Below are 13,033 nucleotides of genomic sequence, written 5' to 3' on the forward strand. Positions count from 1 at the left end.
TCAAGTCAATCCTTTTTTTTCATGCAAGGAAGTTTTGAAGCAATTTACAGGGTAAGTTCTTTAGATAGAACACCAAAGGACACTGCTCACAAACAGATCACAGATCAATACACCAGTATTCTTGACGTGGTTAAAACCCTCAAAGAGGGAAATAGTCCACGGCCTGAGCCAACGCGGCCACTTCAGGCAATTTATTAATGTAAAAGAAAGAAAATTTACATAAGCTTCTCTCATGAACGGTCACCTTACAAATGACCCTCCATGCTCTTTAAATAGAGATCATGGACCAATTGGGTGTTAAGCCACGGATCAAGTGTCGGTAATACCGAGGAGAGAATGAACTGTCAGATCACTTCATGTTTGGAACATATCATGACCGTCGGATTGTAAGTTACAAAAGTACATAGTAAAGAACCACACTTTACCTAACTCTACGCTAGACCAAATTATACTTAACTATTTCCTATGTGTCGGAATATCCTAACATCCCCCCTTAAGAACAACTTGGGATAGGATTGAAGGATGTACAAATATGACACAATAGGAGAAGGAAGGAGGCATTAGAGCCTATCCCCCTTTAGTGACAACTTCCTGAACTCCAACCATAAATTGAAGTTTAGTAAACTTCGCCTCTGTGAGAGGCTTTGTAAAGATGTCTGCAACTTGATCATCGGTTGAACAACATTGCACTTCAAGAACATGGTCATGAATGAGTTTTCTGGTGAAGCGCATGTGTAGTTCAATGTGTTTGCTGCGCTGATGTTGGACTAGATCTTTGCATAGTTGAATGGCACTTTGATTATCACACCAAAATGCAGTCGGATGCTGCTGCTGAAAGCCGAACTTTGACAAGATCTAATGAAGCCACAGGGCTTCCTTACTAGCTTCTACGACGCCACGATACTCTGCTTCTACTGAAGAAAGAGAAATGGCAATTTGTTTCTTGCAAGCCCATGTATAGGTCTAGAACCAAGAGTGAAGACATAAACTACAATAGACTTCCGATCATCAGGGTCACCAACCCAATTGGAATCAGTGAAACCAACCAATAAAGAAGATGCTTTTGCACTGTAATGAATCCAAAACTGAACTATACCTCGAACATAACGAAGTATTCTTTTAGCTGCTTTCCAATGACTTTCTTGTGGGTTTTGCATAAATCGAGCAATAAGGCCAACAACAAAGGAAAGGTCAGGACGGGTATGGGTCAGATACAAAAGTTTTCCTACAAGCTGACGGTATAAGGTAGCATCAACTATAGAGGAAGTATAAGTGACTGAAAGTTTGGCTTCAGACTGAAAGGGAGAAGGGGCTGTCTTATAGTCTTCCATGTGAAAGTGGCGTAGAAGATCACGTATACTTGGACTAGGAAAGGGGAATACCTTCCTTGGATTGCAATATTTGAAGACCAAGAAAATAATGCAAGTGTCCTAAGTCTGTCATTTCAAACTGCTTTTGAAGGCTGGACTTCACATGGTTTATAAGGTTGGGATCACTACCAGTAAGGATAAGATCATCAACATAAAGAACAAGAATGGTAAGAGACTTACCCACTTTCTTGGTGTAGACAGGATTGTCAGAATGACACTTAGAAAAGCCAGTATCTAAAAGAGAGCTATCCATTTTGGCATACCAAGCCTGAGGGGCTTGCTTGAGACCATAAAGGGATTACTTAAGCCGACATACAAGGCTGGAGTCTATTTGTATAAAGCCAGGAGGTTGTTTCATATAGATTTCTTCATGCAAGAAGGCAGATTTAACATCCATCTGATGGACTTCCCACTTGAAAGAGGCAGCAAGGGAAAGAACAAGGCGGATAGAGTTCATTTTGGCAACAGGGGAGAAGGTTTCAGTATATTCAATGCCTTCAACTTTTGAAAAACCCTTAGCAACAAGATGAGCTTTATGTTTATCAACTTTTCCATCTGGTCCGAACTTAGTTCTGTAAACCCATTTGCATCTAACAAGTTTTCGTCCCTTTGGAAGAGGAACAAGATCCCATGTATCATTTGCCAATAATGAATGATATTCTTCATTGATAGCTGCATCCCAATCTAGATGGCCTGAAGCTTCTGCAAAGTTGTCAGGATCATAATTCACTGGAGATTGAGCCAGTAAAGAAGAGGCTCTATCGAATTGAGAACGTGTACGCCACTGATCTGTAGGATCACCTGCAAGAGCACCTGCTGCATCCCGAGTAGCATAGACCCATTTTGGAAGTTGAGGAGCTAAAGGAGGATCCCGATAAGGTGGGGGAGGATTGTCATCCTCACTGTTATCATTTGAAGAAGAAATATTTTCAGAAGTAGAAGGAATAGAGAGAGGTGGCACATCTGCCGAACTAGGCTCATAGGCCGATATATTTTCAGCAAACTTTACATCTCTTCTAATGATAACATTTTTGGATTTAAGTGGAAGAAGTCTATATCCTTTGACATCTTCAGAATATCCAACAAAAATACATTTTTCACTCTTAGGTTCTAAGGCTTTATGTTTCTCATCTGGAATATGGGTCCATGCTTCACTTCCAAAAACACGAAAGTGACTTACATCTGGTTTAATTGAGCTCCATTCTTCTTCTGGAGTGATATTCTTTAAAACCTTAGTAGGAGTGCGATTTACTATGTAATTTGCACAGTTAATTGCTTCTGCGCAAAAATTAAGACTAAGTCCTTTAGATTGAAGCATACAATTAGCCATTTCCTTTAAGGTGTGATTCTTCCTTTCAGTTACACCATTTCGTTGTGGAGTATATGGAACAGTATGTTGCATTTGAATTCATGCTCAGTGCAAAAGTTGATGAATTTGTTGTTAACATATTCTCTGCCATTATTAGGTCTTAGCTTAAGAATTTGATGTCCAAATTGTTTCTCAACAAAGGCCTTAAAGGCCAAGAACATGTTAAATACTTCACTTTTGAGTTTTAAGAAGTATACCCAAGTGCGTCTGGAGAAATCATCAATGAAAGTTAAGAAATACTTGTAGCCAGAGAATGAAACAACTGGAAGTGGACCACATAAATCACTACGCACAAGCTATAAAGGGGTTGAGGCGTGCTAGGGGGCACGTTTTTCAAAACTATCCCGATGATGTTTTCCGAGTACACCTCTGGAACAAACACCATCTCTGCAAGATACCATAGGAAGACCTGTCACCATATTTTCTTTACATAGATTTTGAAGGGAGCGATAATTTAAGTGACCAAATCGCTCATGCCAAAGTTTGCTCACTTCATCATTATGAGCAACAAATACCGAGGGAAGAGTTGATGACCCAAAGTTGTTAAACTTATACAACCTTATAGAATCATCCGCAATTCCAGTAGCTAAAATTTGTCTAGGATCTCTTAGGTCCTTAATTACAACATTGTGAGGTGATAATTCAACGATTTTACCTTCACCTGAATGAGTTATCTGATATATAGATAGAAGGTTGCAGGATAAGGTTGGAACACATAATACATCATTAAATTGACCATTGTCTAGATGAATAGTTCCAGTCCCTACAACACTAAGAGATCTATCATCAACAACATATATATTTGTGGTGTTACAATCATTTAAAGAAGAAAACATGGCTTTGTTTTTGGCCATGTGATAAGAAGCTCCAGAATCAATGAGCCACTCATGAGAATGAGAAGAAGAAGATACATCTAGTGCATAACCAAACTGAGATGCTTGACAATCACATGCTGAAAGTGCTATTCTTGAAGATAAAGTTGATGTTGAAGAGTGCTCCAAATGGATGTTATGCTTCTTCATTGCTGCTTCCAAGGTTTCCATTTTCTTAAAGCATTTGGATTCTAAGTGGCCATCTCGATTACAAAAGTTGCAATGTCTATCAGTGTTCTTCCCTTTGTTTTTATTTGCCTTATCATTTTGTTGAATTGGTTTTTCATTTTGAGACTGAAATTGCTTTGGACCCTTGTTTGGTTTACGACCATTCTTTTTAGGATACTGCTTCTTAGGATTCTTTGAATTTGGTTGTTGCTATGCTGCTAAGGCTTTCTTAGAAGAGTTTCCAGTATTAAGAAGACCAAGATGTAAGTGTTTTTCTTGTTCTCTTATTAAAGAACCACAAAAGGCATCAAAAGAGGGGGACTTGTAGGCTTGTCCTTTGAGAAATAAAGGCTTCTCTAGTAGAATGGAAGGTGGAAACAAACACAGAGTACACTGGTTTTAAATTAGGAAGAATGGAATAGATAAGGATACCATATTCTTTCTTAACCTTAACACCTTCCAAGAGAAGTCTAAGGGTCTTGAACTTGGACAAGAAATCTTCAATGGAAGAAAAATTATTGGGGTGCAACGTAAGCAACTCATTTTCGAGTGGATGGGCTCTAATTTTGTTTTTAATTCCAAACACTTTATTCAGCTATTTCATTGCTTCATCAGGGGTATCAAGTTCTGCGATATGGAATTTAAGGTCTGGAGAAATAGACATTCTTATCAACCCACGTGCTTGATCTTGCTTATTTTCCCATTTGACTGCCTTATTTTCATCTTTAGGTTTAGATTCTTGGCCTAAGGCTATTCTATAAAGACCTTTGCTTCTAAGTAAATCCTCCATGTAGGACACCCATTGGAAGTAGTTGGTGCTGTCAAGAATAACTTGGCATGGACTTTCCATTTTAATAGAAACTGGAGTTGTAGATGATGAAATTAAGTGTTCTAATGGAAAGATCTTGAAAAATTAGGCCGATTAAAAATAACGGCTATGAAAACGGCTTCCGGATGAAGAAGTTATGGCCTTTCGAAAAAAGTTGTTGAAGATGCTGACAAAGTACGTGAATGTGCGGAAGTGACTAATAATGTTATATTTAAAAAAAAAATCCCCCCCTTTCCAAACTTAATCTAATTAGCTCTCTTTTAAAATAAATAAATTATGTGATCCACTTTTATAAATAAGTGAAAGTCATTTTTACAATGATACTTTATGAACTACCTACTAAATTGTAACTTAAATAAAAGATAAAGAGACTTTAGAATTATAAGTGACTCACTTTTTATTATGGGTGAGAACAATTTTACATAAAGTAACTTTAAAACATAAGCTACATGTGCTTTTTGAAAAACTAACTCGACAAAAAGAAAGACTTGAATCCAAAGCCTCTATTCTCGTAAAGTAGCTTTGGACCAAGTGAACTAGTTTAAAAGGTTAGTAATTTTTGGAAAAGAGGAAGGTTTTTTTTTTTGTTAGTCACTGAAGCTTTGGAGTGCATGCTTACTTGAGAAAGCCCTTTTTGCCTACAAAACAAAAAACCACAGAACCCAAAACGGACATGCAAAAAAAAACCCAACTTTACGGCTTGATTAGATTTTCCAGAAACTAAATATTTTCCTCAATGTTTCTGATTTTCCGAGATCACACTAAGTTGCGGCGGAAAAGAGCATACGCATGAGAAAAATCCTTCTTTTGTGTTTCTGATTTGCCCAGATCGCACAGAGTTGCAGGGCACAGAGCATATGCAGAAATGAAAGGTATAGATCCAGTAATAAAAAACAAAGAGATAAATAAACCAAAATAAACAGAGAGATAGATAACTAAAACTGCAAAGAAAGATTGTATACCTCAAGATCTTAAAAATGACGTAGCTAGAGCTACCGAAAACCTTTTCACGTGAAACGAAAGGGGTTCCTCATTAGAACAGATGCTGCTAACACAATAGAGCAATCCTCTCGACTCGAAAGCAGTAAAAAAACAATAAATCTAGTAAACGACAGTTGGATGCAATTGTACGGGCTTCAGATTTGGATCACCAATGGATGCGGCCCTCAAATAGCTTTGATACCATGTAGGAATTTACAGGGTAAGTTCCTCAAATAGAACACCAAAGGACACCACTCACAAATAGATCAATGCACCAATATTCTTGACGTGGTTAAAACCCTCAAATAGGGAAACAATACACGGCCTGAGCCAATGCAGCCACTTCAAGAAATTTATTAATGTAAAAGAAAGAAAATTTACATAAGCTTCTCTCATGAATGACTGCCTTACAAATGACTCTCCTTGCTCTTTAAATAGAGATCATGGATCAATCGGGTGTTAAGCCACGAATCAAGTGTCAGTAATACCGAGGAGAGAATGAACCGTCAGATCACTCAATGTCTAGAACATATCGTGACCGTCGGATTGTAAGTTACAAAAGTACATATTAAATAAATACACTTTACCTAACTCTACACTAGACCAAGTTATACTTAACTATTTCCTATGTGTCGAAATATCCTAACAAGTTTGTTGATCCAATAAGCTTGTTTCTTTCCTTGCAAAATGTAGCCATATGATTTGTAGATTAAGACATAGAGAACAATATGATACTTGTCAACCAAGAGTCCTTTCTTTTGATGATGTTTCCAACTATATTGAAGTTTTAAAGACCTCCAAGGAGACTTTAAAGATGCCCTAGAATGATGACTTTGAGGATGCCTTCAATAAAGGTGTCTTTGAACAACTTCAAAGAGTGAATGATGATCCTAAGGTTCCTTGATGCTTCCTATTCTTCAAGATGATGCCCTAGAGAATCTTTAATAAGAACTTTACCTTCCTTTCTCCAATGAGAGCTTGATCCTTCTTGAGATGATGAAATCCTTGATACAGTAATCTTCCTTCTAGGTCAGTAGGTCTTCTTTTTTCCTTGTGCCCTATTTGCAAGGGATTCCCTTTGACAAACAAACCCTTCAAGATGGTCCTCCAACTGCATTCTCTTGTTCACCTTGTTGGATAATGTTGTAGGGCAACTATTAATTCAATTTATCCTTAACCTTAATAATTGCTTGTGAATTTTATTTATTTTCTTGTGTTTCTTTATTAGATCTTTTCATCAAACAATTATCAAGAGCAAAAATAGTAAAGATAATGTACACAAGATATAGGCTCCAAGCCAGGGCAAAACCCCTCCAAGGGGAAAACCTAGAAAAAATCTCTTCTCTTCTTATAGAATCTACATCAAATGAGAAAACCAAGACCCAAAACCCTAGACCAAGTTCTCCTCCAAGCACCAAGTCATCCCTCCAAGAAGCCCTTCCAATTAGGTCAGAGATCAACCAAATTAGTAAGGATCAATTCTGCTTCAACCAGCTTCCAGCTTCAATTCGGCCTCTAGCTTCAACTTGTAACTTCGGCCCTGTGGCAGCTGTAGAAACCGTAGCTTCTTCACACGTGTGAGAGGAAAATAGCCCAAAAACAATGATTCTTCTTTCTTCTTGAGTTCTTCTCACCTTCTTGACCTTCACACTTGTTTCCTTGATGTTGCCAGCTTTAGATCAAACTTCTTTATGGGAGAGATCGAATTGGTGATCAAATGAAGTCGATGTTGCTTTTATTTGTATAGATTTGTGGGTTCGAGTTATTTCTTTTAGGCTGACTTGTCATTTACTAGGCCGACTTGTTCTTGGAGGTTTCTAGGACTTTCTAGACTCAAGATCATTTTCTTTTACATGTTACAACTTGCCCAATAGGATCTTATACAAATGATAAAGACTCTTTTGACTCAAGAAAAATATGACAAACCCTAGAAGCATGAAGAACATGCTTGGCCTAGATGACCATCAAAATGGAGCATGAAACCAATGCTTAAAATAATATTTTTTTTTCTTTTTTTTCTTGTAACATAAGATATACATAATGATTTGAGTACATTGACAATTATGAAGACCGAAACTAGGTACATTTTTCAACACACCTTAGCTCTGAAACAATGTTGGAGAATGTAGTAGGGCAGTTATTAATTCAAATTCTCCTTAACCTTAATAATTGCTTGTGAACTTTAGTTATCTTCTTGTGTTTCTTTATTAGATCTTTTCATCAAACAATTATCAAGAGCAAAAACAATAAAGACAATAGACACAAGATATAGGCTCCAAGCCAGGGCAAAACCCCTCCAAGGGGAAAACCCAGAAAGAATTTCTTCTCTTCTTATATAATCTGCTTCAAATGAGAAAACCAAGACCCAAATCCCTAGACCAAGTCCTCCTCCAAGCACCAAGTCAACCTTCCAGGAAAGCCCTTGCAATTAGTCAAAGTCTTCCAAAGTTAACAAGAGTCAACTTCCTTCAATTCAGCCCTAATCCAGCTCTCAGCCCTGCAACTCGGATCTGCAAATTGACCTGCAACTTTTCAGCCTTGCAGAAACCCTAACACCACTTGTGTGGGAAGATGAGGTCAGATTTAAAATCTCCTTCCTTCGTTCTAGCTTGTTAGTTCTCTTGGAGATTTTAGGCTTCAATTCTTGTCCTTCCTGCAACAAAGTTTTGGACCTGCAATTAGGTCTGAAAATTTGGCCTTGTAGCAACACCAAAAACCTTAGATCCTTTGCACGTATGAGAGAAAGATGGTCACAAAATCAGAAATTCGATTTGCTTCTTCCTCCTAGACCTTCGCTCTTCTTCCTTTTCTTGTTTTCTTGCTTGAGATCGAACTTTTTGTAGTGCAGATCGAATGGTGTCCAAATAAGGTTGAGCAGCTTCTATATATATGCTTTTGTGGAGGTCAGATACCCCTCTAGGCTGACTTCTTGCTAGTTGGGCTGACTTGTGCTTGGAGGTTCATAGGACATTCTAGACTCAAAATCAATATCTTTTACATGTTACAACTTGCCCAAAAGGGTCTTATACAATTGACAAGGACTCTCTTGATTCAAGAAAAATATTCTTTTGCATGAAAAACCCTAGACCCATGAAGAACATGCTTGACCTATATGACCATCAAAATGGAGCGTGAAACCCATGCTTAAAATAATATTTTTCTTTCTTCTTTTTCTTGTAACATAAGATATACATAATGACTTCAGTACATTGACAATTATGAAGACCGAAACTAGTTACATTTTCCAACAACCATGACTCCACAAGAGAGTTCACCTAAAGCCCTCCTATCCGGTTAGGGACAAAAATAACCTTAAGTGGAACTTCGAGGGCCAGGACATGGTCCGACCAAACACTGAATACAGACTCAATGACAAAGGCACAAGCCTAGGATGCCTAATACAGGGCCTGCCATGGTTTTTACATGGCTTTTGACTTGTGACCTTGGGCTTACAATGGTGATGAATGGCCCAACATATTGCATCTACTATTTGAGAAAATGCATTTTCTCTATTCTTGTCCCCATATTTAGGCATTCACTTGTCACTTAATGCTGAATCGGCCACCTATATTGGTTGGGAAAGTAGAAAATTACCACGTACCAGTACATCAGAGCCTCGAAACATGCACATCTTACAAAGTCAACACCACAGTATGAATACACTTGCAGAAAACTCTGATGAGGAGACTCTTAGAATTTATTAAACTGGCCTCGTTTTTCACAGCTAACATTGAACAGTGTTGACCTGAGTATCTGAGTACCTGACTTTTCCATTGCTAGTTAACCATAATAATCTTAGTTTCTGAATGGAAAGTTTTTCCCTTTTACATCTTAGTCAATTATTGGTTTTAAACATTTCAAGAGCTATATTTGGAAGCTGAGCTTCTCCTTGTATGCTAGAGCCTAACAACCTAATCTTTAATGAAATGTTTCAGTCCAGCATATGCTTTGAAGTGAACTATTTATTACAAGGTCAAGGCTTGTCTTTTTGAATGATATTCATTTGTTCCATGATGGAGTTTGTTATAGATGCACAACCAGCTAGAAAGTGCAAGTATAATTTCATGGTTACTGGAGATATATATTTCGTGAACTACTTATTACAAAGTCAAGGCTTCTCTTTTTGAATGATATTCATTTGTTCTATGATGGAGTTTGTTATAGATGGCAAACGCACAAGCAGCTAGAAAGTGCTGGTATAAAATTTCATGGTTACTGGAGATATATATTTCGTTTTTATAGATAGAAATGATATTATGGTGTAGTATTTCAAAAGAATATTTTTATTATTTTTATTGTAAATTGCCATACTTTTAGTTTCCTTGAAATTTACAATCAATATTCATGGCAGAGGCTCACGGGAGGCACTCTTCTTTCAAGAAATAAGGAGTTCATTGTGTTCTTTAGAGGAAAAGACTTTCTTTCTCCTGCTGTTTCAGCTGCATTAGTGGAGAGAGAGGCACTGACGAAGGCTCTTCAGGATGAGGAAGAGAGGGCACGGGTAAAAGCATCTTCAACAATTCCAGTTGTAACTGAGGAAGTTGAAGCAGGACACAGTATTGCTGGCACTCTATCAGAATCTTTAGAAGCCAAAGCCCGATGGTCAAAGCACATTGATAGTGAAGAGCTGGAGAAAATGAAACTAGCAGCAGCCAAAGCTAGAAAGGATGAGATAGTTAGGAAGCTTGAAAGGAGACTATCTGTCGTAAGTTCATCATTTCCTCTGCTTAACAAACATAAAGAATAGTTGATCTCAGTCTCATTTGATTTGCAACTATTCCTTTACTAGGCCTATATAGATGTAGGTTTGTTTACTTTGTTTTAAAAGAGAGCATTGGAAATACTCTGTTTGACATTCTATTCTTTAAAATGAATTGGTCCTTTCAGCTCAAGTGTTTTTGTACCCAAAGTTGCCTTAGGTTGCTTGGAGCTTGTGTACTGACATATGATAAGTTTATCCATGTTGTTAATTAGTGAATGCATAGTTAGTAACTTATTTCTGAGAGGTATCCATTTATTTCTCCTCAATTCTGGATTATCAGGCCCAATTCAAGGTTGCTAAAGCTGAGAAAGCTTTAGCCAAAGTAGAGGCATTTTTGTCACCTGCCAAACCAGCTTCAGATAAAGAGACAATAACTGATGAAGAGAGATTCATGTTCCGTAAGCTTGGTCTGAGAATGCAGGCATTCTTATTGTTGGGTAAGCATTTTATTTAGAGAAGTATCTTGATCACATGTATTTTGATTATTATTTTAGTGTCCCAGCTCAGTGTGACATGTTGTTTGGTTTGATCCATGTTCCAGGGAGGCGAGGAATCTTTGATGGTACGGTGGAAAACATGCACTTGCACTGGAAACATAGGGAACTAGTGAAAATCATATCGAAGGAAAGGTCTCTGGCAGAGGTGAAATACACTGCACTTATGCTGGAGTCTGAAAGTGGGGGAATATTAGTCTCAGTGGATAAAGTAAGCAAAGGTTATGCAATAATTGTTTATCGAGGGAAAAACTATCAGCGACCACTTACTATAAAACCCAAGAACCTTTTAACCAAGAGAAAAGCATTACAACGTTCAAAAGAACTCCAGCGACGTGAGGTAATGCATATTCCAAGAATCCTTTATCTTATTATTGTTTGCTATAATTTTGAAATCTATTGTTATTGACCTGTTTTGGTCATATAGGTGAACATCAAAATACATTTCATTTTCATTTTATTTCAGCAGTTATCTATTGGTTGGAAGGCGTTTCTTATCTCATAGCTGATGTACACATTTGTCTGTGCAAACATTTTCAAGGCATTACATCGGCACATTTTACAACTGGAGAGGATCACTGAACAGCTCAAATATGATCTTGTAGGTTTCTCTCTTAGCAGTTCATTTAATGGTGATATAACACTCCTATAGAGTCATACATTTGGTTTTATGATTTTCTTTGCATTAGGGATGCATCAAAGTTGAGTTCCATGTTCACTATCAAATTGCAGTTAACAAAAATCATCCATTGAAAATATTAGGATTATGAAGCTTGTGAATGTTCCCAAATTCCAGTTTATGATATTTTTCCTGGCTATTCTGCATTTTCAGAGTAGAACTGAATCTGTTGAGGAGAATCAAGGCAGTGAAGCGTTGAATGCAGAGTTGGATCTTCTGTCTCCTTCCAAAGATGTAGAGGTAGGATTTGTCTTATAGAGGTTTGCAATTTAGATACTGGATATTTACCGATTTAATCATGCTCTGTTAAATGAGGCAGATTTTTCATAATCTTGTGTACTTTCACATAGTAGCGTAGTTCTCTTGGATATTTATAAATTGTTATAATTGTGGAAATTTTCATGCTACAGAGTGAAGTCGAAGCAAATCTTGATTCTTACAATGGTTATAGCGAAGATTTATCTTCAGACATCAAATCAGAGATAGATCAGATAGGAGACAGTGAAACGGGGAAAGAAAGTGCTGCTTTTAGCAAAAGTTCTGGGATGAATTTTGATGGTTATTTGATGGACATCAATGAAGTGGAGGAAGAAGAACCGCATGAGTTTCAACCTGCCCAAAGGGATATGTGGACCAATTCAGCAGCAATCGATGAATTACATGAAAGAGATGCCTCTTATTCTGAGCCTTAAAAACACCATGAGGATCGCCATGACACCATAGGATTGAGCTCTGATGGAAGCCAATTCCTTAAATTGGTAGGGTTGGATACATCGAGGTACTATAGAGAACAGTGTTTCTTACACAATACTTACACCATGGATGTAGGCTGTTTTTTACGAGGAGTCAATGGCTTCTATTTTGCAGGTTTTGCTACCGGAAGGCACTAGAAAGAACATTCTTTATTACTTGGTGCTTCCAAGAACTGTTTATCAATGTGTTGCTTGCAGGTCTCTATTACAACAAGTGGGAAATGCGATCTGATATAAATACATATGGAACATGATTGAAATGGATAAAATTATCCAATAATCCTGTAAAGAAAGGCAATTTTATTTGTTTTCCTAGCCAATTTAAATGGCTAAAAAGGTCTGCTATAAAGCTAATTATTAGTAATTATCGTCTAATTAAGAGCCACCATTGAAGGAATAACACTTCAATAGAACGTAATCCTTTTGTAGACTAAAAGGAACAAAGCAAATCCGATATGATTAGTAAAGGAGGATATACTCATCCATATAAATACTGTATAGGTTTAAAATGACATTGGAAAGAAATTATATCTTTCTAAAGTAGGAAATAGAGGGCCCGAAGACAGTGATGGAAGTCAATGGAATATCTGATGACAAACACTTTAAAGAACAACCTAGAGAGAAAATGTCATTTGAAGATACTCCAATACTCTCCTTTGTAGCCATGACAAGCATCTCACTGCCAAAAACTATTAACCTCTAGGGACATCTACAACAAAGTTAGAAAGGTAAACACACAACACAATGCCATTACCAC

At 37.3% G+C, this 13,033-nt stretch overlaps 1 protein-coding gene across 1 annotated transcript in view; it reads left to right on the top strand.

Annotated features, from left to right (window-relative positions):
- LOC149185787 (CRM-domain containing factor CFM3, chloroplastic/mitochondrial-like) overlaps nt 1-12,651 on the top strand; it is a 173,792-nt gene extending 161,141 nt beyond the window's left edge. Inside the window, exons 4-9 of the mRNA XM_089410798.1 lie at nt 9,941-10,294; nt 10,632-10,788; nt 10,893-11,185; nt 11,387-11,446; nt 11,678-11,764; nt 11,935-12,651. Coding sequence (XP_089266924.1) covers nt 9,941-10,294; nt 10,632-10,788; nt 10,893-11,185; nt 11,387-11,446; nt 11,678-11,764; nt 11,935-12,216 — 1,233 coding nt within the window. The 3' untranslated portion in view covers nt 12,217-12,651. The remainder of the gene's footprint in view (nt 1-9,940; nt 10,295-10,631; nt 10,789-10,892; nt 11,186-11,386; nt 11,447-11,677; nt 11,765-11,934) is intronic.
- The last annotated feature ends 382 nt before the right edge of the window (nt 12,652-13,033 follow it).

This window comes from Pinus tabuliformis, chromosome 3_1 (assembly GCF_031772625.1).
Source record: "Pinus tabuliformis cultivar Carrire ecotype Pingquan chromosome 3_1, CPIR1, whole genome shotgun sequence".
NCBI lineage: Eukaryota > Viridiplantae > Streptophyta > Pinopsida > Pinales > Pinaceae > Pinus > Pinus tabuliformis.